At 38.5% G+C, this 26,176-nt stretch overlaps 1 protein-coding gene across 3 annotated transcripts in view; it reads right to left on the bottom strand.

The window, feature by feature from the left end:
• The window catches only part of MLLT3 (MLLT3, super elongation complex subunit), a 286,851-nt gene that overhangs the window by 47,804 nt on the left and 212,871 nt on the right, over window positions 1–26,176 (bottom strand). For all 3 annotated transcript variants that reach the window (XM_013993522.2, XM_003121886.6, XM_013993520.2), the window contains exon 5: window positions 19,507–20,208. In XM_013993522.2, the coding sequence (XP_013848976.1) occupies window positions 19,507–20,208 (702 nt within the window). The remainder of the gene's footprint in view (window positions 1–19,506; window positions 20,209–26,176) is intronic.

The raw sequence follows: 26,176 nt of genomic DNA, 5'->3' as shown, positions 1-26,176 counted from the left end.
ACCTGGCCCTGATTAGAGAATTAACAAGTCAAGTCTACCGGAAAGCCTTAATCAGGCATGGGTGTGTTGGTGGACAAAGACTGCGTAAAGAGGGGAATTAAATGGTGATAATTAACTCAATACCCTTAACAGGAAATTTTGGGGTCTACAAGGAAGATGCCAGCTCTGTATCTTGGTGTACAACCACATGGAGGAGAGGACTACACTGCTCAGAAGATAGAATCAACCATAACTTTTTTCCACCATTGAGATCACCTCTGAGAGCATCTTAGCTGGGGGTTATCTTTATTTTTTTTTTTTATTATTTTCCCACTGTACAGCAAGGGGGTCAGGTTATCCTTAAATGTATACATTGCAGTTACAGTTTTTTCCCCCACCCTTTCTTCTGTTTGGGGGTTATCTTTATTCACAAAGCATTCGACCTTGGCTCTAAGATATACTTGTAAAAAGCACAGAAAGCATTTTTAATTTCTCCCTCAGATAAGACAGGAAAATAAGGAACAGAGTAAGAGAAAATAAGAATTTGGGGAAATAAAGCTTCAGAGAAAAACAGAAAAGTCCTGGCCTATTTTGATCTTTTTTTTTTTTTTTATGAATCTATCAAAGAAGCTTTGTCCTGATTTTTTGTTGGGAGGTGGCGGGGGAGGGACAAATTTCAGTCCAAGGTGACCTATGTGAGAGAAGGCAGGTAAAAGAAAGTCCCCACAAGAGTAATGAAAGACCATAATCTCCCCAAGTTCATTGGCCACCACCTGTGAAGCTGGAGCAATCAATGCATAGTGCCTCCCAAAGCAACACATGGATCAAATGAATTAGTGTGAGCCCATCCCAGGATGCTGGGCATACAACACATTGGAGAGACGGTGGTTCATCAATGAATCCTGCCGGAACAAGCCTGACATCTGCTTAATCTTCTCCCTCGGACTCTGTACTGGATATTTCAAATGGATAACAGCTTGAAAGCTCCATGTGGACTTCCCTTTCGTTATGAGTATTTCAAATGCTAAATGTTATCTACTTAAGGATCTTACCTTGGCTCCATGCCCTGGCAGAAGTTAAGATTTTTCTGCTAATAAGGGCCTGGAGACTTTAGAAGACTATGGGAGTTTTCAAAATATTCCTACATATTCATAATAATCAAATTAATAGATCTGATGCCAGATGCAAAGTGGCATTTTATGGGTAGCTTTAAAACGTACTAATGGGGTAACTTCTACAGCTACTTTAGAACATGCAGCTATGAATCTAAGGCAAAACCTTGTTGCCTTTTGATCTTGGCTATATGTTCACTATTCTGAAATTAACTAATCAGAAAAGACTTGGGGAGTTCCCGTCATGGCGCAGTGGAAACGAATCCGACTAGGAACCATGAGGTTGCGGGTTCGATCCCTGCCCTTGCTCAGTGGGTTAACGATCCGGCGTTGCCGTGAGCTGTGGTGTAGGTTGCAGACGCGGCTCGGATCCCGCATTGCTGTGGCTCTGGTGTAGGCCGGTGGCTACAGCTCCGATTGGACCCCTAGCCTGGGAATCTCCATATGCCACGGGAGCGGCCCAAGAAACAGCAAAAAGACCAAAAAAAAAAAAAAAAAAAAAAAAGAAAAGACTTGGAATCTTTCTCCCCTGGAAAGATATTTGGCATTCAGGAAAGAAATTTAGGTTAAACACCTTTTAACTGTCCTTTCTGTAACAACTAAAAGCTTTTCCTTTGACTTATTGACACGGTTCACACCCACACGCAATGACTGCAAAATAAATCTTTCCTATGTGGCACATTACACACCCTTAGATGGACTAAGACATGCTATCCAAGTCTGCATTTTTATAGGCTTTAGGCTACTAAAAAGCCATCAAAATTAGTGACCACTGAGCAGCAGGTAAACAAGGTGAAGGAAAATCCTTGGTAAGTGTACTTCAGGATCTTCTGTAGTCAGTATAAACCTAGGCACTTTTTCTTAGAAAGCAGGGTCCTTACCTTCAAAATTCACGAACTACTCAGAAGACAACAGGAAGCAGGAGTGCAGAGTATAAGAAAGCCACCCCCACTGGTGAAGCTTTTGGTTGCAGAACGTGCAGGGTCCCTTAACAGCCAACTAGTGGAGCCACTGCTCAGGATGCACTAGCATGAAAAATCCAACTTAGGAGATCCTCAGATCTGAAGACAGGAGGGAACACATCTTGGAGATACTGTAGAGATTCCAGACCACCGTAACAAAGCGAATATTGCAATAAGGCGAGTGCCACAGACATTTTGGTTTCCCAGTGCATATCTATTGTGCGCAACAGCGTTATGTCTAAAAAACAATGTATATTATCTTAATTAAAAAAATTGCTAAAAATTGCTAGACATCATCTGAGCCATAATTTTTTGAATGGCGAAGGGTCTGAAATATCACAAGAATTACTATAGAGTGACAGAGAGACATGGAGTGAGCAAATGGTGCTGACAGATTTGCTCAAAGGAGGGTGACACAAACCCTCAATTTGTAAAAAAACAAAAACAAAAAAAAACCCCACAATATTTGTGATGCATAATAAACCAAAGCACAATAAAAAGAGATATGCCTGTGTACGTTTTTAGGATACCTTAATGAGGTTTAAAAGTACATTGCTGGGCCCATGTCTTTCCTTAAGAGAAGATGCTTGTGGTAACATTTTCCTCTTGAAAATGATGGCTGTTGTCTTCAGTCCATTTTTTTCTTTTAAGAGATTCAATCTCCCACAGTGATAAATTATACTTGGTTATAATTTTAATTTTCTAGTGTAATCATGACTCCTTTAAAGCCACCCTTCAAAATGCTAAGTCTCCGATAGTATACTTAAATATATATTTCAGTATAATTAAATACATATTTGAAAACTGATTAAAATACTAATTCTTTAGGGAAACTAAATATATCCTCCACATTTTATTTCTCTCAGCATAAGTGCTATTGTTCAGCAGAACTTTTTTTTTTTTGTCTTTTGCCTTTTCTTTAGGGCCGCACCCGCAGCATATGGAGGTTCCCAGGCTGGAACTGTTGCCACCAGCCTATGCCACTGCCACAGCAAAGCTGGATCTGAGATATGCCTGCGACCTACACCACAGCTCATGGCAACGCCGGATGCTTAACCCACTAAGCAAGGCCAGAGATCGAACCACCAATCTCATGCTTCCTAGTTGGATTCTTTCTGCTGTACCACGACAGGAAGTCCTTTTTTTTTCAATAATGCTTGCCCTTGTGGTTAAGAACTTAAGTCTTTGGGGAGTATTTTTTCATTCATTCTTCCACATACACAATAAACATTTAATTGCATAGTTTCAGATACTCAAATGTGATGGTTTAATAATTATCTACAACCAAATTAAGGTTATTAATTTAAAGCTAATCTATCATGGTGATTATGCAACCTGAGTAAACCGAAGAGGGTGAAATAGTTCCTTTCATACAATATACAAGTGGCATTTTACCAGTTCCAATAATTTCAAAAGCACATATAAACATTAGAGCTCATATAATCGTATTTCATGATCACAAGGACAGCAAAAACAAGGTGGTTGCATAGCCTGCATGTTATCATGCCTCTGCACAGTCCGTATAGGAAACAGGGAGGCAGAAATTTCTTTCACTTCAACATCCTGTTATTGAAATTTCTCTGAAAGCTATTTGCTTTTTGAAAATACAGAAGCAAATGTTTTGGGATTTCTAGACTCTGACATCCCTCTGCTGTCTCGATAAAAGATTAATTTGTGGTCATTGCCCCCCACCCCCAGTTATTTTTGTGGTTTAATACTCTTCATGGTAGAATCGGTTAACAACAACAACAAAAATCTCAGGTCATTTCTTGAGAATTTTCATGAGCTCCAACTCCTTGGCTGGTTTTTGTCCTCCAACACAAAGGCCAGGGCTACAAAGACAGGTAAGGTGCTGGAGTTCCCTTCGTGGCTCAGAGGTTAACAAACTTGACTAGGATTCATTAGAATGTGGGTTCAATCCCTGGCCTCGCTCAGTGGGTTAAGCATCCGGTATTGCTGTGAGCTGTGGTGTAGGTCACAGATACAGCTCGGATCCTGCGTTGCTGTGATGTACGCCGGGAAGTGTAGCTCCGAATTGACCCCTAGCCTGGGAACTTCCATTTGCCACAAGTGCAGCCCTAAAAAGCACACACACACACACCAGGCAAGGTGCAATCCTATTTATACAACCTGCTTAATCTGGCCTCCAATTTATCACAAGGTTCTGCTGGATGAACTTATTCCTTCAAGGGTCGGTTATACCCTGAACTGTGTTCCTGTATGAGGGCCAAGACTTGTCTTGTTTATACAGGGAGCTCTCCCATTCCTTGTGGCCTGTCCACATTACCTCCATAAAGGGAAGGGGCCAAGTATCACATTTCCAGATCACTTGGACATATTTATAGCTAAGACATCTCCACTATAAATTAGTTAAGAGAAGTCAATTATAAATCCACAAATACATAAGTATAAATAAATCTTTGCACTATTTAACTCAACATCTGTTCAGCACCAATTAAATGCCAGGCACAATGCAAGGAGCTGAGAAATCAGACAGGTAGAGTCTATATCTGCACTAAATATACCCCACTGATCAGGAAAAAAACATTTTAATACGAGAGACTACAACTATAATCAAAGTATGGATAAACTGTTAATGGAGGGAGCACAAAGGAGGGAGATATTAATTTAAGTGGGGTGGATTCCTTAGAAAAACTTCAAAGAAAAGGTGAATGTTAACCAGGTCATAAAGTATCAACTATTTCACTAGGATATAGAATAGCATGGAATGATCAGGAAACTGAAGATTGCTAATATTTTAGGATCACTAAAGCATAAGGGAAAGCAAAGAAAAATGAGAGTGGAAAGGATAAATTGAAGAAGTCTTAAAAGCAATGCTTAAAAAAACTAGTCATTGTTAAAGGATGCTAGGGAACCAAACCCATTCTTTTGAAAACTGGTATTAAACAGGGAGGGAGGTAAAGAATCAAGCACCGTGTTTTACTTTCCCTATACAAGCTAACGGCTGATTAAACAAAGGAGAGAGTTTCTCTCGAGAGGTGAGCTCTGGCTGATAAATGAAGAAAGAATCACGGAATAAAAATACTGCCAATATACAACACCCAGTGAATTAATGCATCTGGGCCCTGAGCATCAATGGATGCTAATCACACCAAAAAAAGAAAGAACCTCACCTTACAGGCCTCCAGATGAAAGAAAACAACTCAATCAGTGAAACAGTCTTGCCTCAAAACCCAAACCCTAACCTAAATCTGGCCATACCCCTCATCTACAGAAAATACACCACAAAGATACTATCAGCAAAGTGAGAAATAAGGCAAACGAACCAGGTTTTGTTTTTTCTTGTACCCTTACATGAAAACAAGTGAGATAAAAGAGCACCTTTTGATTAAAAGAGACTTCAAAGACACAAATTGCAAGATGTGGATCCTGATCCAAACAAACTGCAAAGACAAAAAGAAAATTTATGACATTTTGATTCTATTAAAAATTTGCCCAGTGATGATACTAAGAATCATTAATTTGTTCAGATGTATAGTGATATTTTCTGTTTTTAGAAAGTTCTTATCTTTTAGAGATTCACATGGAAATATCTATGAATGAATTACCATGGCATCTAGGATTATATTAAAAATTATACTGGGGGAAGCACAGACGTCACTCAAGTTGAAAAAGAATGGCCATTAGTTAATAATTGTTGCAGCTAAGTGATAAATGACTGGGAGCTTTATTATACTATTCTGCATATTGTATATATATTTGAAATTCTCCATAATAAAAGATTACAAAAAGAAAAAGACAGAATTTAGTATTTAGCCCATATAGGATCTGAGATTGTTGTTGTTTGGTTTTTTGGCCACATCTGTGGCATACGGACGTTCCTAGGCCAGGAATCAAATCTGAGCCACAGCTGCGACCTATGCCACAGCCGTGTAAATGCCAGATCCTTAACCCACTATGCTGGGCTGGGGATTAAACTCATGTCTCAGCAGCAACCAGAGTCACCACAGAGACAATGCCAGACCCTTAACCAAATGTGCCTCAGTGGAAACTCCAGGATTTGAGATTTTGAAACAATAAGATGTTTAAAAATAGCAGTATTAAAGATAACATTTTGAAAATGGCCCATAATACCAGTTTAACTAGTGTTTTAGATCCTTTTGCGTATTTCCTCCCAGAATGTGTCTGTGTTATAGACAGAGTCTGAGAAAGGAAAGAGACAGGAGAGAGGTATGCAGTGATTGTCCAGGGAAAGATTATATAACATAAAAGAAAGAAACTGGCAGTAGCAAACTTAAGGTTAGTAGAAGAAGATCAGCTGGCAAAGGAGGCTCACAGAGAACAGTCAGAGGGATCAGGGTAGTAGAATAGGGCCAAAGAATTGAACATAAAAGCAAGTCAAAGATGCCAGAAAGGTAAAATCTAATGCTTAGAAGTCATTTTCTGGAGTTCCCGTCGTGGCGCAGTGGTTAACGAATCCGACTAGGAACCATGAGGTTGCGGGTTCAGTCCCTGCCCTTGCTCAGTGGGTTAACGATCCAGCGTTGCCGTGAGCTGTGGTGTAGGTTGCAGACGCGGCTCGGATCCCGCGTTGCTGTGGCTCTGGCGTAGGCCTGGGAACCTCCATATGCCACGGGAGCGGCCCAAGAAATAGCAACAACAACAACAACAAAAAAAAGACAAAAAAAAAAAAAAAAGAAGAAGTCATTTTCTACATAAGAATCTGGAAGGCACTGGTGACCTTTTCCAGTGGTAGTTTGAAGAATAGTTTCCAAGAGCAAAAGCCAGCTTACAATGGGTTGAGAAATAAGGGAGCTTTTGAGACATATGTCAGTGAAGAAAACAAAAATAAGGGGCCACAGCCTAGAGAGCATCAGGGTTAACTGGAGAGCTAGAGGCAGTGAGTGTGTGAGAGGCTGGCTGTCTGAAATGAGGGATACCTCAGTACATTTACAGAGAGACTAAGGGGAACAATAAGACACATAAGCAGATACTGAAGATACCGGAGAGGAAGTTTCATCTGCAAAGAATATCAGCTTGTCCAAGTAAAGGCTTCATTTATACTAGAGGTTTTTAAAGCTCTTTTGATGTTTTGATTATCAAACAATATTAAGACTTGTGATTTGCCAGATACCTAAATGTGTCATCTTCTGTTTTGTCTTGTGATTTATTTTCCCCTTGAAATATACCAAGCCATGATTACTCTGGTTGGTATTTTCCCAGAGACAATCAAAGGACGATGAGGAAACAAGTCTATCGAATTTTTCATCAATTAATCTCTGTAATATTCTCTGAGACTTACATCCTACTCTCACTTAAACATGACACGAGGCTTTTCAGGTGGGATTCTGCTGAGGATGTGAAACATAAGGTCCATTCATTCAACTAAGGGGCATAGACCGAGATGCAGGGCCAAGTGGTCTAATGGCCATAAACCACTCACTACAAAGAAGTATAAAACATTCAAGTGGAGGAGAGTTTGGGAAAAGCAATAAGGGACATGTGAAGGATTGTAAACTTTCCAACCAGAAACGATAATAGTACACTAACTAGGGGCCTGAATCCTAGGGCCTTTTTTAGGGTCAGTGAGGGCATCCTGATCTTGGGCAGATTAAGAAACTTGACCTCAAGTTCTCTGCAAAATGCAAGGTGTTAAAGGAAATTTCTGAAGTCTCTTCCCACTTTTAAAAAATGCTATGATTTTCTACATTGTGAAGTAAATGCTGTATTAAAAAAAAAAAAAGATCTCCATGGTTTCCAAATTCGGTCTTAAATCTTTAAAAGAGTACATAGTAATCCATGGAAGGTTTTCTAAAGAGAGAAGAGAGTCAATAGAACTATTAACCTAATGAGGATAAAAAGATGGTCAACACCAGAAACATCACCTCCTTCCTTCCAATCGTAATTTTGGGAGAGTAATCTACGAGATAACGCTGATTTTATTACATAAGGAGGACTGTGCATTCCTCTTCTGTAAAAGTGGGGAGGGGACTTGTTGTATGATTCTGAAAGTTGCTGGACATCGAAGGCAGGCTTGGTAAGCAAGAGTGAGGCATCCTTGCCTACGATTATCAGATGACCTAGCACTTTCAAATAACCCATCACAAGATCAGCAACAGTGTTCTTTGTTGTTATTGTTTTTGTTTTGGCCAGGCCTGTGGCATGTAGAAGTTCCCTAGCCTGGGAATAAATGTTCGCCACAGCAATGACCCGAGCCACAATGGTGACAATGCTAGATCCTTAACCCACTGAGCCACTGGGGAACTCCATAATCAGCAGGAACAAGTTTAATGTTCCCCTTTATTTTTATTTACTTATTTATTTAATGGCCATTCCCAGGGCATATAAAAGTTCTGGGCCAGGGATTGAATTTGAGAAGCTGCAGCAACCTATGCTGCAGCTGTGGCAACACTGGGTCCTTTAAACCACTGCGCCAGGCTGGGGATCGAACCCACACCTCTGCAGCAACCAGAGCCCCTGCAGTCATATTCTTAATCCACTGCACCTCAGCAGGAACTCTAATGTGCCCCTTTAATTAAAATGACCCTGGAAAATAAGAAGAAAGAGGAGGGAACTTGAAAATGGAATGGAGCACTTTATAATCCTGAAATTGCGTCAGTTCACCTTGAGTACAATTTGTCAGATACTGAACATTTTAAACTAAAGTGTACTTACAGCGACACTCTGCTTTGATTCCCAATATGATCTAAGGTTAGGCCAACTGAAAAGTGAGATTTTAGAAATGTGTGCTGGAGTAAAACATATGCTACGGCTGTGGATTATAAATCACTAAATTCTTAGACTTCACAAGAACACCTACCAACACCAGATCTTCATAGAACACAAATCATAAATTAACAAACAAAAAGGTTAAGACTTCGTCTATGATACAATGAATATTTTTGGCAGTTTGTATCATTAATCATTAAAAATCACAATTTACCATTCATCACTAGGAAATTGACCCAGTCTAGTCTTTTGATTCCAAGTGTATGCTCGAGGACCATGCCTCCTGGACCACCTCTCCTGGGCCCAGGAAGAGAAGATAAATTATTAGCCAGATATGGCCATGTTCCAGGACAAGAGAGCCCTATGTTCCTTCTTCATATCCTCCATGAGTACACCCTTAAGATAATGCAATGCAGTAAATGGGAGCTCTCACAGTCACAATGGCCTTGTCCTAGCCCCTGGTAAAAGGCATATGAAAAAGCCTAGTAAGTTGGTACACTGGTGAACAAGTGCCCTTGGACAGACTCTGAAGTACCAGCACTTCTCAATACTTTCTTCAGTTCTTCTGCTTAGGAAATGATGTAAAGCATGAGTTGATCGGCACTGTGGAAATCACAGCCAGGTCTCCTTGCACCCATCGTTCACAGCCAAGTACCCAAGTACTGTGGCTACACATCTTATTTCTCATGTTCCTCCTTTCACTGAACTGTGATACCGTTATCAGAGGGTCATAGGAAGCTAAAAATGGAAGAGTTAATACTGCTAATTTAGATTTTTTTCTTGAAAAGATTTTATCAGTACTGCATCAGTTTTAATTTGATGTGATTCCTCTCTCAACAAAGTTTCATCAGTGGTACCAAAAAAAAGCATGGGTTCTGGCACTGGTCAGACCTTAATTCACATGTTAGCTCTGCTACTTCTACATCTGGAAGATGAGAGGAAAAAAAAAGTCTATCTCACACATTGTATGGATTGAATAGAGGATATTTGTATACTGTGAAAGTATCCAGCATATGCCGAGCATGAAGTAGAGTTCAATGAGGTTTCCTTCATTCCTGACAAACCAGTTTGATAAATTAACTGCAGAGATTCGTGTATAAGAGCTCTCTTCATCTCCAATAAAGACAATGGAGACTTGTCTACATTTGCCATCAGTTGTTGTTTTTCCTGAAGCTGTTTCCAGCCAATCAAGAATGCCTTCTCTGACCCACCCACCCTCAACTCTACTCCCTCATGCCTGCCTTCCTTCAAAGCTCAACCCAAATTCTCATTTCGTACCATCATCTAACACAGTGTTTACATATAGGAGTATATACCACATAAATATTTTCAAATGTTATTAAACAAGACTAAAATAATCGAAGAATATTAAAAACAATTAAACATGTTTAGAAGGAAATGTGTATATGTACTCAAAGTGACATGATGGTTTTATAATATTTAAAACACAAATGGGTCAACAATTTAATTTTCAAAAAACAATACATGGAATTCCCGTCATGGCTCAGCAGTAAAGAACCTGACTAGTATCCATGAGTACAGGGGTTTGATCCCTGGCCTCAATGAATGGGTTAAAGGATCTGGAGTTGCTGTGAGGTGTAGGTCACAGATGCGGCTTGGATTTGGAGTTGCTATGGCTGTGGTGTATGCCAGCAGCTGCAGCTCCATTTTGACCCTTAGCCTGGGAACTTCCATATGTCTCAGGTGTAGCCCTAAAAAGACCAAAAAAAAAAAAAAAAAAAAAAAAAAAAAAAATTAAATAAAAAAAGTTCCATGATTCTAAATACTGAGGTCTCAAACCAGAGCACTCTAGTATTTACATTACTTATTTATTTAAGTAACATCTGAGGACCCCATGCATACAATTTCTTCATATGACCAAGGCAAGGAAATTTCCTTTTCTCTGTGTCAACAATTCTGAATATTTCCCCCAACCCAGCCCCCGCACATCCCCATCCTCTATGTCTTCAGAATTCAAAGGCAAAAAAAGTCTGTTGTCTCTGAACACTTCAGTAAATGCTTTTCAATTTTCTCCCACTTAATAGAAGGATCTTTGACTTTATCTGGGAACATCTCATTGTGCAGTCACCTCTAGTGACCTAAAGAAGCCTCTAGGGGTGATTTTTCTTTGTGGATCTTGACACTGCCTTGAAAGTTTACAGTCATAAATTGTTACCCACTGAGAACAATTTCTCAAACTTGGTTAAACAATTACATAGACCCCAAAAGAAAACCACCCTCTACCTAATCCACGGCATTATCATGCCCCTTAATTCAAAGAAAGCACAGCTGACATCTTTACTATCTTAGAGACATTATAAAGTGAAATTACAAAATGTAACTAGAAGCTACAAAAAAGAATCTTCAAGCTGGAGGACAGCATTTGTTATTTGGTGGCACCTTCTGGGAAAGCTCGATATTGCAGCTCAGCTCTGTTAAACATAAATTCATTCCCACACAAAACCAACGGGGGAAAATTCTGAGAGCAGGGAAATAGTGCTGATGATACACTGTAATATTGTTAAATCCAGAACCATAAGGATCTGTTTTATTTTAAGCAAATATGGATTGGAGGTTCCTGGATGTTACACAGCACTTCCCTCACTTCCAACTGGGTATGCCCAGTCCTCCCATGAGGAGGACCTGTCACCTCCTAAAGGCTGTTGGCAGAGCCCAAGCCAAGAGGTAGTTCAAAGAATTATGATTCAGAAGTGGAACAAGAAATATGCTATCAAAGGCTTTCACAGCAGTGATGCCCATTTCATGAAGCACATCTCTGCCATTATAATATGAATTCCTGGGAAAATATGATTTGCTTCCCTCCCAAACTCCTCAAGTACACTCTCTACCAAGTGGGAACAAATTCTGGCTCTAACACTTTTAGTAATTTATTTGTTTGCTTTTGTCTTTTGCCCTTTTAGGGCCATACCCATGGCATATGGAGGTTCCCAGGCTAGGGGTCAAATTGGAGCTACAGCTGCTGGCCTATGCCACAGTCACAGCAAAGCTGGATTCAAGCTATGTCTGTGACCTACACCACAGCTCTCTGCAATGCCAGATCCTTAATCCACTGAGCGAGGCTAGGAATCGAAACAATGTCCTCATGGATACTAGTCTTGTTCCTTAACCACTGAGCGACAACAGGAACTCCTGCTCTACCATTTTTAAACAGTGGCAACCATGAGCAAGTTTCTCAACCTTTGAGCCTCAGTTTCTCTATCTATATAATGGGGGTAATAAGAGTCTCTTTCATAGAGTTTGAGGCTTACATGAGTTGAAACAAGTGAAGTACTCAGAAGGGTGACCAGCACATAGAAAGCACACAAGGAAAGCTTAGCTACAAGTATCAGGCATCCTGAAGATACGGTTAAAACTAGCCGTGCAAAGACCATGTTGAGTCACATCACTGACTTTGTGTCTTGACATGACAGATGGGACAATTACATAATGATAATGAGCCCTGGAGTAAAAAACAATAATGCACTGAATAGGCAATGAAGCTTCTTTGAAGGAGGTTCATGGAATTTATTGGGAAAGAGAAAATTCAATACAAGCAAGTGAAAATGCTGAGTGTTGTCAATTATTGATGACAACCCACTCTGCAATGATCAGGCCCCCCTGCCTGTTCATGACTCCCAGATACCTAATGGCTTCTAAGGAATTATTTAACTTAAAAACTGAAAAACCATGTGGGCTTACTTAGCATGGCACCCAAACAAGGAAGGAAAGAACCTTTAAGTCAGTTTCGGAGTTCTGTTTTTATTTTTGTTTTTTTCAAATCTCCCTTTCAATTGCTTCAAATCCTCTTTGGAATAAATGAAGGAATGTGGCTGAATAAATGAACAGTTGATCTTCCAGGCTGAACCAGCCTCCATCTGATTACATACAACACAGAGTTAGAAAACAGGTCAGGTGAAAACCTCCACGCCTCCAACGAAGTTAACGTTCTGCCAACTATGTTCATGAATGTTCCACACTGGGCTACCTCTACCAGAGAAAGAACTGCACCCTTTCAGGTATGTTTACCTTCAGCTATAAAATGCAGAGAATGGGAGTCCAGAACGAAAGCCCCCCCTTGGAGAGTCAGGGCAGCCCTTTAATGAATGGCCTCTCCAGCTGCTCACTCTCCATCCTTACTGACTTTACAGCTCTTGCATGTGCTGGAATTACAAGTCATTAAAAAGCCACTTTGAAAACACAATAAAGACCTTCTTCTCTGACTGCGACAACCTTCCATCACATAAAAACCTGAGGCCGGTGCTTCAACAGCAGGACATTTACTGCCAGCTCCAGACAGCATAATCGGGACAAGGGACAGGGTGGGGCCAGAGGAAATGAGGCACCACAAAAGAAGGTAAGTTTCTTTTTCTTTCTTTCTTTCTTTTTTTGTTTTGTTTTGTTTTGTTTTGTTTTTGTTTTCTTTTCTTTTCCAAAGAAACTTCTGCTCAGGTGAAGTCTTTACCCTGTATCTAAACCACCAGCCACCCTTGGGAAAACCTGCTCCATTTCGTGATAATTCATCTTTCTTCCTTAAGATCTTTTCCAATAAAACACTTTGGTAAAGTCAAACTATCAAAACACAATTAAAATCTCATTTCTCACACTGCAGGTTGAAGTATGTAACATTTTACCAAATGCAATCTGCCCATTTACAAGGCAAGATAATTAAAACTTTTAACTTCTATACTTTTAAATTATGATTAAATCTCTACAAAGCAAGGTAAAAAAGTGAAGGCAATGAACGATAAGGAAATTACTACCACAATTGAATCTGATCATAAATGGCTGCTTCAATTTTCTTTTACTGTTTTTTCCCTCCTTCTCTGCTATAAATACCAAACTTCCTCATCACAAAATAAGATCAACTCAATAAACTTCCCTTTAGTGGAAGAGTTTTATAAAAAACAAAAACTAAGGAATTATAGGAAGGGTAGAAGATTTTTTCTTAATTGTCAATTAAAGTTTAAATGGGTTAATACAAACCGCAGTTACGAATCTTTAGTTGACCAGATAGACTCAGTTCCTCACCCTTTCTAGCTGCCACTTAGTGATAATCACTAGTAAGAACAGCCACTTTCCATAAGTGACCATTCTGGCCACAAAAAGATGAATTCCTAAATAGAGAACAGCTTTACTCTACTGAGAATTACCTAAGTTCTTGAATGTAATGCTAACATTTATGGACATAACGAAAACATGCCCTTACCATGCTTCCAGTCTTTACTAAGTGCTCACCCACTCTGCACCAGGCATTCCCCTCCCTACCCACCACTGTCCACCCGACCTCCCAAATTCTTCTGTAGAGGAAAAGTACTGATAGATTTTTCATGTAACAACATTAAATTTCTTTATAAAATGAGAAACATTTCAGGAATTATAAATCCTATTTTAAAAACGACTCATACAGTCATATTAATAGTAATCTAAACTTGTGGCTGCCTGATGGGAGGGGGAGGGAGTGGGAGGGATCGGGAGCTTGGGCTTATCAGACACAACTTAGAATAGATTTACAAAGAGATCCTGCTGAGTAGCATTGAGAACTTTGTCTAGATACTCATGATGCAACAGAACAAAGGGTGGGGAAAAAAATGTAAATGTAATGTATACATGTAAGGATTACTTGATCCCCTTGCTGTACAGTGGGAAAATAAAAAATAAAATAAAAAAAATAAAAATAAAAAAGATGAATCATTTCTTAGGGTGTCTTCTTTTAATAGTAATAGAAAGAAAGAAAGAAAGAAAGAAAGAAAGAAAGAAAGAAAGAGGAATGGAAGGGAGAAGGAGAGAAAGGAAGAAAGAAAGGGAGAGAGGAGGGAGGAAGGGAGGGAGGGAAAGGAAGGAAGGAAGGAAGGAAGGAAAAAGCAAGCAAGCCAAGAAAGAAAGAAAAAGAAAACAACCAAGTGCTTACCAATGCAGTGGTAGCTAAGTCTTTGCCTGTTATCTCATTTAATTGAAAAACTAAAGGATCCTGGGAAACTTTGGCTTAACTCTTTATTTAAAACTGATGGAGTTCCCATCATGGCTCAGCAGAAATGAATGTGACTAGCATGCATGCAGGTTCGCTCAGTGGGTTAAGGATCCAGCGTTGCCATGAGCTGTGGTGTAGGTCCCAGATCTGGCATTACTGTGGCTGTGGTGTAGGCCAGTAGTTACAGCTCTGATTCGACCCCTCCCTGGGAAGCTCTATATGCCACAGGTGCAGCCCTAAAAAACAAACAAACAAACAAAAACCATGAGACACTCTGTCCTGTATTTTTCCAGTTACCGTGTTATACATGCACATCAGTATCAAGGCCATATACCTCCTCAGGACAAAATTCAGAGCAATGTGACATATTTCCAAGTACTCTTTCACATTTAAAATATTTACCTCATACACTTGAAAAAGGACACTAGAATTCTGCAGTATTTTTGAATATCACAAAATCTCTTTCAATGTTAAAGGTTATAATGACTGGCGGAAGCCAAATCATGTAACAGTGGCTCACCACCATTCTTTGTTTAGTGTGCTAAGCCCTTTACCCAGATTGACTTTTCCCATAAAAATCTTACAAAGTCTTCTATGATCTCTGTTTCAGAAAATGAAGAAACTAAGAAATATAGAAGGTCAAATCCCAGATCCAACTAAGAAATACAGAAGGTCAAATCCAAGCTCAAGATCACTGATGGAGCTGCAATTTAAAACACAGCCTGACACCAGAGTGCTGACTCTTTAATTACTTAATGTCTTTACTATATACCTATCTACCTTAACTACTTACCTACCTACTTATCAACAAATAAGTGATTCCTCAGAAAACATGCAGACTTATAAACCATGGATGAACTTCTTTTATCTCTACTCACGTATAAAGCATGTAAAAACTGTAACCAAGAAGAACCATGTGAATCAACAATCTAAGCTTCCTAATCTATTTTAATAGCATTGCTTTTTATTTTTCATATAAAACCTGAATCTAACTTAATCATGGAAAATCTTCTTGAAAAACTTCTTCCTTTTAAAAATAGAATTACCATCTGATCCAGCAATCTTACTCCTGGGTATATATCCTGACAAAAACATAACTTACAAAGATACATGCACCCTTATGTTCATAGCAGCACTATTCACAATAGCCAACACATGGAAACAACCTAAATTGACAGATGAATGGATTAAGAAGATGTGAGATATATATGTAGATATATATAGGTATATACAGATATGATGGAATACTACTTAGCCATAAAAAAGAATGAAACAATGCTATTTGCAGCAACATGGATGCAACTAGAGATTATCATAATAAGCAAAATCAGAAAGAGAAAGACAAATATATGATATCACTTACATGTGGAATCTAAAATATGGCACAAATGAACCTATCTATAAAACAAACAGAATCACACCCATAGAGAACAGACTTGTGGTTGCCAAGGAAGAGAAGGCATGGAATGGAATGGGATGGATTAGGAGTTTGGGGTTAATAGATGCAAACTATTACATTTAGAATGGATAAAAACAAGGTTCTATTGTAAAGCACAGGGAACTCCATCCAATCTCCTGGGATAGACCATGATGGAAAATAACATAAAAAAGAATGTATATATATATATATGTGTGTGTGTGTGTGTATGACTGGGTCACTGCTGTATAGCAGAAATTGGCACAATGTTGTAAACCAACTATAATTAAAAATTTTTTTTTCCTTTTTATTTTAACTAATCTGTACCAAGACAAGATGTTTTCTTTATAGATATAGCAGGTAATAATCTTTTATCCCCTGGCCGTTCCTAATTCTTCACACTTGCCAAATTTCTCTTTATGCCTTTCTTCTATTTCCAAAGTCCATGATCTCTGCCTAAGTCTAAAATTACTCTCTGGGCCATCTACCACAAATGGACATAAATCTGGTTCATACTCAAATAATGACACTGGAAAGGTCCTTAGACAGATCAGGTCACCTGATGTCACTTATTCAGATAAAGACACACTCATCACCAGAATGGTACCCCCTGAAGTTTGGCCTGTGTTGAGCTATCCAATCAGTTCCTTGCCAAGGGAGGATATACAGGCTTCTTAGTGCTATTACAACTGCTTCCTATTCCTTCAGTCTCATCCACAGAAGGGACACCAGGTAGGAGAAACAAACAAAGGCTACCTTTACCATTGGATAAAGGGAATTTCAGCCCTCTTTTATCCTCTTTTGGGCCCTGGCTTATTTGGAAACACTTTTGTCAATACTCTTCTGCTCTACCACCTATATTTAGAGAATGAAACCAATAGTAGCAACAATAAAAGTGCTGCTGTCAGAAAATAGACAAGGAAAGTACAGTTGTTGATTTTTATACCCAAATAATACCCAAAAATCTTTAGAGGCTTTCTCTGTAATAATACACAAAGCACATTACAAAAACTCCTATTTTGATCACTGGATATGTGGCTCTAATATGTCACGAATAATTTCAAAAATTTGCTACCTACTCTACAGAGTTACAATTCTAACTCCTCATTCCAGAAGATTTTTCAAAGTATTGCTTTGGATAAACCTATCAGATTGAAGTTTAGGAAAAGCCATATCTTATAAATCATATATAAAAGAGACAAACAAAAATAAGAATATGCAGAATTATCTAAAAGGAAAGATCACCTGTGATAATTTCACATAGAAAGAGCATTCAGTAGTGCTTTACGAAAGCCATTTGGTCTTTGCATAAATTAGTAAAGATTTAAGAAGGGTGCATTTCAAAATTTTGGCCATGACATATTATAAGAAATATACACATAGTCTTTGAAATAAGATTTTCATAAACCACCATTACTTACCCATACTAATTACAATGTATTCTGATCTTTTTTTTTTTTTAATACTAGTGATGGCATGTTAAATTTCATGGATCACCAGTAAATCACAAATTACAATTTGAAAACTGTTCTAGAAGAACTGCAACATAACAGAATATGGAGAGATGAAGTTGCTAAGTTTGAGAATCTTGATAGACTAGTAATACTCCAATATAAATGAACATTTCAGGGTAATTTGAAATAAAAATTGAACATATAAAAATGTTCCAAAGAACATCTACATGAAGAGCAAGTACTGAATTAAGAGGAAAGGTATAAAGCAAAGGAGGAAAAACAAATGCTGGAGATATTGGGACAAACCTATTAGCTCTCATCTCTATTTCACAGATATCCAGTATTTTATAGGACACTCTGCTCCTAATCTGGTCGGCTATTAAAATTTTGAGATTAGCTATAGAGAGCAGGGAGGAAGGAGGTGGCCTCTGAATGGTATATGGATGCCATGTGCCAAACCTAGTTGGCTTTCCACCCAGAACAGTGCAAATGCAGAAGGCCTCTTACCCTTGGCCAGCATCTGAACTAGGAACCTAGGTGGAGCTTCCCTATGAGACAGAAAGAGAAGTATTCTAAAACTGTCAGCAATTTTCAGCCTGACATCTTCCTTGACTGTTGTCTAGAAATACTGACAACTCAACTTAAGGAGGTTATTGAGACTGATCATGACTGTTAAGTAAGAGTGAAGGCCAAAGCTAGAGAAAAACAGGAAGTGAGGAGATAACTTCATAGCAAATAATGTTCACTCTCCAGAAATAGAATGGAATACTTAAGTTATTAACAATTCTGTCACCAGAAATATAAGATTTTTTTATACTGGTAGGAGGTTATAACAGGTAATCTGAAATTCCCTTACAACTCTGAGAAATCCATAATTTTAAGTCATTTTTTGTTTTGTTTTGGTTTTTGGTTTTATTTCTGCTTTTTAGGGCTGCACCTGTAGCTTATGGAAGTTCCCATAAGCTAGGGGTTGAATCGGAGCTGTAGCTGCTGGCCAATGCCACAGTCATATCAACTCAGGATCTAAGCCACGTCTGCGAACTATACCACAGCTCACAGCAATGCCGGATCCTGAACCCGCTGAGCAAGGCCAGGGATGGAACCCACATCCTCATGGATACTAGTCAGGTTCGTTAACCCCTTAGCCACAACACTAACGCCCCATAATTTTAAGTTTATGTCTCAAAATTAAATAACATTTTGGAGGGTTATTAAATGGCCAGATGGTCTTTTAGGAACACACAAAAATAATCCTACTCAACAGCAAAACTTGTAATTAAGATCATATACACTGCCTCTTCCAAATCAGTAGCTCTAAGACAGGGGAAAAATTAAATATTTCATTTTCATGGCACATACATACATCAAATCTATCAAGCTAAACATTTTAAATACATAGTATATTGTTACATCAATTTTGCTTCCATGAAACTATTACAAAATACTATCACCAGTTTTCAATCTCTGTAAACAAATTACTTCTTTCCACTGATCAAAAAGATCAACATTATAGTTGCACCCTAATATTTTCTATGTCTTTTAAAAATTTATTTTCTGGTGTATTCTAGTTTTATTGCATTCTTCTCACTTTCCTAAATCAGCAGTCACTGAAAAGCAGAGTAACTAAGCTCTGAGGAGCATCTAGATTTTTCTGCTGGTATTCAAACAACCCCTTATTATAACTCTGAAATACCTTTCCTTTAATAACTTAAATAATAGCCTAAACCTCTACAGATCCCTTAATGATTTCATTTCCTTCTTTCCATTAGTTAAGGAAATTCATTCCTAGGCCATGTCTACTTCCATGCTACCATTTTTAGGGTGTACCTTTCATTTGCTTCCCTCTGACTTTACTCTGAAGCTATTGCAAATAAAATCTGAAAGCTTAGTAAGGGAAAGTAGGAAAACCAACCAGCCTACTCACATCAGATTTAGAGGACATATTCTCCTCCACGTCGGAATCATTGGGATCCACAATGTCATCAAAGGGCGGTAAAGCTGATTTCTTCTTCTCTGACGTCTCACTCTCAACTTTGACCTTTCCCATCTTGACATGAGATTTATCTTTTATTTGTTTTTTATCAGCGGAACAAGTGAGTATCAGTGGTGGCGCGCTAGAAAAACTTTTAAATAAAGCCTCTGAGCTACTCTTTTTCCTTTTTTTGGCTGAGAGTTCTTCAGAATCTGAAATGGGGGGTCTTTTACTAGGAGCCTTCTTATCTTGCTGTCCACTGGTGATGGTGAGTAAGTTACTGTCTGGTTTTGGCTCTTTTGACATGGGCTTCGGTTCCTTGAAGGCCATCTTAGGAACGATTTTTTCTTCTTTCAGTGGTTTATTTTCTTTGGGTTTCTTAGAGGATTCTTTGGAAGATTTGTTGTGATCCCTGGAAGGTTCTTTGAAGGCACTTTTATGTTCTCTGGAGTCTTTAGAAGGTTTTTCCTTGTGCTCCTTCATTAATTTGTGAGGCTTGGAAAAACTGGTGCTGCTGCTGCTGCTGCTGCTGCTGCTGCTACTGCTGCTGCTGCTGCTACTGCTGCTGCTGCTGCTGCTGCTACTGCTGCTGCTGCTGCTGCTACAGCTGCTGCTGCTGCTGCTGCTGCTGGTATGGATACTCCTGTTAGGGTCCTGCAGAAAGGCAGGAAGAAAACAGACCTCTCAAAACAAAACGTCGATGAAGAAGCCAAAGCCAGTTTCCTTGCACTCAGCTACTCAAAATGATCCTCTGCTGATTGCTCCCAAATGTATTTTAATAGAAACCGACAACCACAATAGAACAGGTGGGAGTAGAGTGTGCGAGCAACAGGGAGAGCTGGCTACTGTGATCGAGGAATTTAATGAGGCAAGCTGTTTTCTTAATCATGACAAGCATGGCGTTTGAAACATTTCAATTCAACAAATGTTCACTACATGCTTGTCCTAGAACAGACAAGGCTGGATAACACATGGCCCCTCTCTTAATAACTATGACACATCTATGATTCATAGCTGTTGGAGGAGCCACCTATAAAGGGCTATTACAACGAAAAGGAGAGAGGGAATTAATTCTGTTGGTGGATGGAGAGGAGAATCATACAGAAACTTATGGGGAATTAACACCTCAGTCAGGTCCTCAAGCGTAAGCAGGTAATTTCTAGAAAGACAAGAATGAAAAGGTACATGGATCCAGGGACTAGAATGAACTAAAACAATGAGAGATCACAGCACAGATTTTATTTGAGGAGCAGCATCCAGCAACAGGAAAGGCTGAGAAGGAAGTAGAAAACAGTCCAAGGTCAAATAGTGATGTCAGATCATATTAAATTTTAAGTGAGTTTTTAATATGAAGAATCACAAAACCCAAAAAAGAAATTATATATATATATATTTGCTTTTTACGGTTGCACCTGCAGCATATAGAGGTTCCCAAGCCAGGGGTTGAATCGGACCTGTAGCCACTGGCCACAGCCACAGTCATGCCAGACCAAGCCACGTCTTGACCTACACCACAGCTCATGGCATTGCCAAATCCTTAACCCACTGAGCAAGGACAGGGATCGAACCTGCATCTGTATGGACACTAGTCAGATTCCTTTACACTAAGCCACAAAGGGAACTCCTGAACAAACTTTTTCACTTAAGGAATATATCTCCCATCTACTAGCAAAGAAAAAAGAAAAGGAAGAAAGCAAAGAAAAACCTAACAGAACAAAGATTTCACCTAATGGTCATCAGATGGCCTGAAAAGTCTTTGGCAATTACTCATTGTATAATCATGAGGAAAGAGTTAATAGCTGCCTATTTCATTTTAAATGTGTTACTAACTTTTCCGCTCATATAAACACCTCATATAAACACCTCAGAATATATAATTTATAAATAATCTTTCTATTTAGGAACAAAATCTAAGTCTATACTTACCATATTTGTAAACCTCTATCATTAATAGTAAGAATAAGAAACAGAAGTAGATCCTGGACATGCAAATCCACACCAATACTAAAAGAAGAGCTCTTTCTTTCTTACTTCCATCTCCTAATGGAACCAAAGACAAATAAACGCCCAGATTTTCAACTAGAACTTATAACTTCAGGCCTGCTATTATGTTTCACCTCTAACTTGCCCATTTAAGTCCAACAATACATAAACCAATCCTGTATTCCTTAAATGTATAGCAGGACACAGGAAAGATAATAGGCTATGTTCTTCATGAAAATGAACAATCTACTAATTGGGCCCATGCAACAAAATAAAATAAATATGAAAAACCCCAAAATATGGATAAACATCATAAAGTGATACCCCCAAGTGAAAAATTAATTGTTCCATGTTAGCAGTAATATCCATTTTATTTGTCCTCTATTTTCTTTCCTTTTTTTTTTAGGGCTGCACCCATGACATATGGAGGTTCCCAGGCTAGGGGTCGAATCAGGGATATAGCCACTCTCCTACACCACAGCCACAGTAACGACAGATCCGAGCCATGTCTGTGACCTACACCACGGCTCATGGCAACGCCAGATCTGATCCTTAACCTACTGAGCAAGGCCAGGGATCGAACCTGTGTCCTCGCAGTCAGATTCATTTCCGCTGAGCCACGAAGGGAACTCCTGGAATACGTGTTTTTTACTACAAAAATTTTTGTCTTATTTGCTCAACAACAAAATGGCATATACCAATTATTCAATTTATTTTTCCCAAGTGAGCATTTGGTTTCAAAAATCTGAAGTGGATAAAGTTACTAAGCAAAGACATGCTTTTATGCATTAAACTAGATAATTCCTTACAGAACATCTTAATCTGAGATTTAAAAGCAGAACGCTAAAGATAGTATGTATTCTTATTACTGAAATGACATTATTTTATAAATTCTATTACAAGACATTTCCTGGCATGTTAAGCAATATTATAAATAATTAAAATAAAGTATAATGGACAAACTAAATTAAGGAAGAATACTTTGTAATCTAATACCCTTGAGTTGTTTATTATTTTTTAAATTTGGTTTGTTGACCCACTGAATTTTGGCAGTTTGCAATCAGTATTCTAATTATGGCTCTAGAATACCCAAGCATTATGGTTCAATATTCAACCTTCATGAGTATTACACAAATTTTTATAAATGTTATTTTTAAAAATATACAAGTTTTAACCTACCAACACATTTTCTAGTGTTAAGCATTTAAAAAATGGTAATCTTTCAGCACCAAAAAGGAAAAAAAAGGACTTCAAGAGGGGGCTTTCCATGATTTATTCTTAAAATCTTTTGTAGGACAAACTAAAGGTATATGACAGAGAGTCTTGTGTCATAGGAAGTTCAAGTTCTCATCTTAATTACATACATATGATGTTAAGTACAGAATTCCAGAAATTTTAAAACTTTTTACTCACCCGGTTGTTCTAGGTATTAAATGCCCATTATCTCCAAAATTTTCACCCACCCAACAAATCTTGGTATAAGCAAGTGACTCCACCATTCTTTTTCCTTCCACTTTACCAAAAAGCTTTCTTAAAGCAATTCAGAGTTAAGAAGATAAACAGATTCCAAAACAATACTCCAGACAAATAAAAATTTAGGAAAAAAAAAAACACAAAAAGATGAGAGAATGGTTTCTATACTAGAGGGCTACATTTTCCTTGGCCTGGGGAAAATGGCAAAGTTAAAACACATGTTACCTGACTATATATTCATATATGTAATAAAGGTAAACAGCGCCTTAGATACAAAGTCAGGAATTAAATGGTTACTGACACAGAATAAAAGCTTTTACTGATTCTCAGCCTATCTGTCCCATATAAATTGGGGATAAAGTCACTGGCTTTTAAAAAATTTGTACTGAACTATTAACCTCAATATTAAGTGCCAGTAAGCAGCACAGACTAATTACCATTCAATGTGAAGTTTACACATGTTGTATAATTCAAATTCTCTTTGCCTGAGGCTGATTAGGACAAGCTGAATATCAATATTAGGGAGAGCTGTGTGCATAATTCAAATCTCAAATATTTAAGGCAAATGGCTGTTTAAACATAAACACACATATATTTATACTAACTTTATACCCTGTGAATATAGGGTACAGTATTTTCTTTCATCCACTGAGATTCTACTGAATGCTTCCTTGTCTTAATTTTCTGGAACAGAATGAGTCCCTTTAATTTATAATCTCTTCCAATACCACTTGCCAGCAAGTCCAGTAGATGGTTTAAGAAAAGAACAGGTTTTAATTATTGGCCAGAAAAATGTTTTCTGATTATATGTGACTTTCAATTTCAATGTTACCACCATGTCTTCTTCCTAGCACCACTGATAACTCAAAGCTGATTCTTTCTCCAGTTCCTATTTCTTTATTTACCTATCCTCTTATTTTTGGTCTCTGTCCTACTTTAACTGGCTTCTGTGTTGTATAAGATATTCAGATTATTCATATGTTAATAAAATTTATACACAAGTAAACTCTCCCAGAAGAGTTTTATTTATCTAAAACCAATAAAATCTCCAAAAAGAGTTTATTTGTTCAAAATGCATCTTAGAGAGTTCCCACTGTGGCTCAGCAGTTAACAAAGCTGACTAGAATCCATGAGGGCATGCATTTGATCCCTGGCCTCACTTGGTGGGTTTAGGGTCTGGTGTTGCCGTGAGCTGTGGTTATAGGTCAAAGATGCGACTCAGATCTGATGCTGCTATGGCTGTGGTATAGGCTGGCAGCTTTAGTTCTGATTCAGCCCTCAGCCTGGAAACCTCTGTATGCTCTGGGTGAGGCCCTAAAAATCCACCCCCCCAAAAAAAATGCATCTTAAAAGGGCACCTCCTAGAAACTGCAGTATAGTCCAAGAGGTTATGCATAGGAAGGAGTGGTGAAAACCATGATAGTCAAAGATAGGCTTTCCAAATAGAAATTTTTTTTCTGTAATGCTTTTAAATACATGACAAATGGCACAGAGGGATGAAATCCCAAAGGAGAATATGAATAAAGTATAAAAATTCAGGATTCTAGGGAGAAAAAGAATCTTGGTTTAATTTACTTTCTTCCACTTCCATCCTAAATCCAACCCATTTACGTCTCTTGAACCAGTCCGTTCCATGGGCCAGGAGGTGTGAGTAGGGCCTAAAGAATGTGGCAATGGAATTATAAGCTTCTTGAGAGAGGACTGGTGTAGGGCTTGTTCTGCTCTGGGCTCGAAGAAAGACCCAGAAGAGTTCTACACATAGATAACTGCACAAGTGTGGCCAGTCTCCTTGGCCCCAAAGGTGTCCAGGAGGGACTCAAGAAAAGAGGGAATCCCCTCCCCCTCTACTCCTGAGGCTGCAGATTTAAGAAGACCAGAGGCAGACAGAGAGTCCTCCACGTATATATGAAATAAACAACATACCTGCTGCTACAGTGTAGGCTTAGATGCCTGTACTATCCATTCCATACAGGATTAAGGAACCTAAGGTCTACTAGCAGCTCAACCTAAACCCCAGTGCAGATATAAATAATATACCTAAGAATAACAGAGAGGGAGATCCCTGTCATGGCACAGTAGAAATGAATCTGACTAGGAACCATGAGGTTGCACGTTTGATCCCTGGCCTTACTCAGTGGGTTAAGGATCCGGCGTTGCTATTAGCTGTGGTGTAGGCTCGTGGCTGTAGCTCCGACTGGACCCCTAGCCTTGGAACCTCTGTATGCCCCAGGTGGAGCCCTAAAAAGCAAAATAATAATAGTATTAATAATAATAGTAGCAGTAGTAAGAGACAATGAGGGAGCGTACACTTAACAGATCTCTTGAAGGATGGAGACAAATTATTGAGGACAAAATTATTGTGACTACTTAAGGACAGTCAATTAGAATGCAAAAAATAATTTTTACAGATTTTTGGAAAATTAAATAAAAACTTAAAAAGTAAAATCTTCAAGCTGAATAATTCAGTAGATAAATTTAAGGAGAAGATGGACTCTAACTGGTAAATTAGAGTGAATGAAGGCTGAATTGGAAGAAATCTCCAAAAAAGAAAATAATGAAAAGACCATTTCATATAAAAAAAAATCTAGGGGCAGAACAAAACATATGTTCAAAATGAAATGTATTGTCTTCATTGTATTTATTAGTTTTAAAAAGAGAAAAAGAGAGAAGAGAGAAGCTAGTTGTAAAAATAAATTAGTACTCACTCTGAGAAACTAGAAGAAGATATAATATCAAACATAAGAAAGAAAGTAAAAGAAACAAATGTCACCAACATTTTATGGTCTAAAATAATGGTCTTAAAAGTATATTTAGGAATCAAATTCTGAAGAGAAATTTATCAATTCTAATTTTTTTTTTTTTTTTTAATTTTAGGGCCACACTCTTGGCACATCAAAGTTCCCAGGCTAGGGGTCCAGTTGGAGCTGCAGCTGCTGGCCTATGCCACAGCCATAGCCACACCAGATCTGAGCTGTGTCTGTGACCTACGCCACAACTCACAGCAACACCGGATCCTTAACCCACTGAGCAAGGCCAGGAACAGAACCCACATCCTCATGGATACTAGTCGGGTTGATTACCATGAGGTTGTGGGTTCAATCCCTGGCCTTGCTCAGTGGGTTAAGGATCTGTTGTTGCCGTGAGCTGTGGTGTAGATTGCAGATAC

The sequence above is a fragment of the Sus scrofa genome, chromosome 1 (genome assembly GCF_000003025.6).
Source record: "Sus scrofa isolate TJ Tabasco breed Duroc chromosome 1, Sscrofa11.1, whole genome shotgun sequence".
NCBI classification, from domain to species: Eukaryota; Metazoa; Chordata; class Mammalia; order Artiodactyla; family Suidae; genus Sus; species Sus scrofa.
This window is presented reverse-complemented; position numbering and strand designations above follow the sequence as displayed.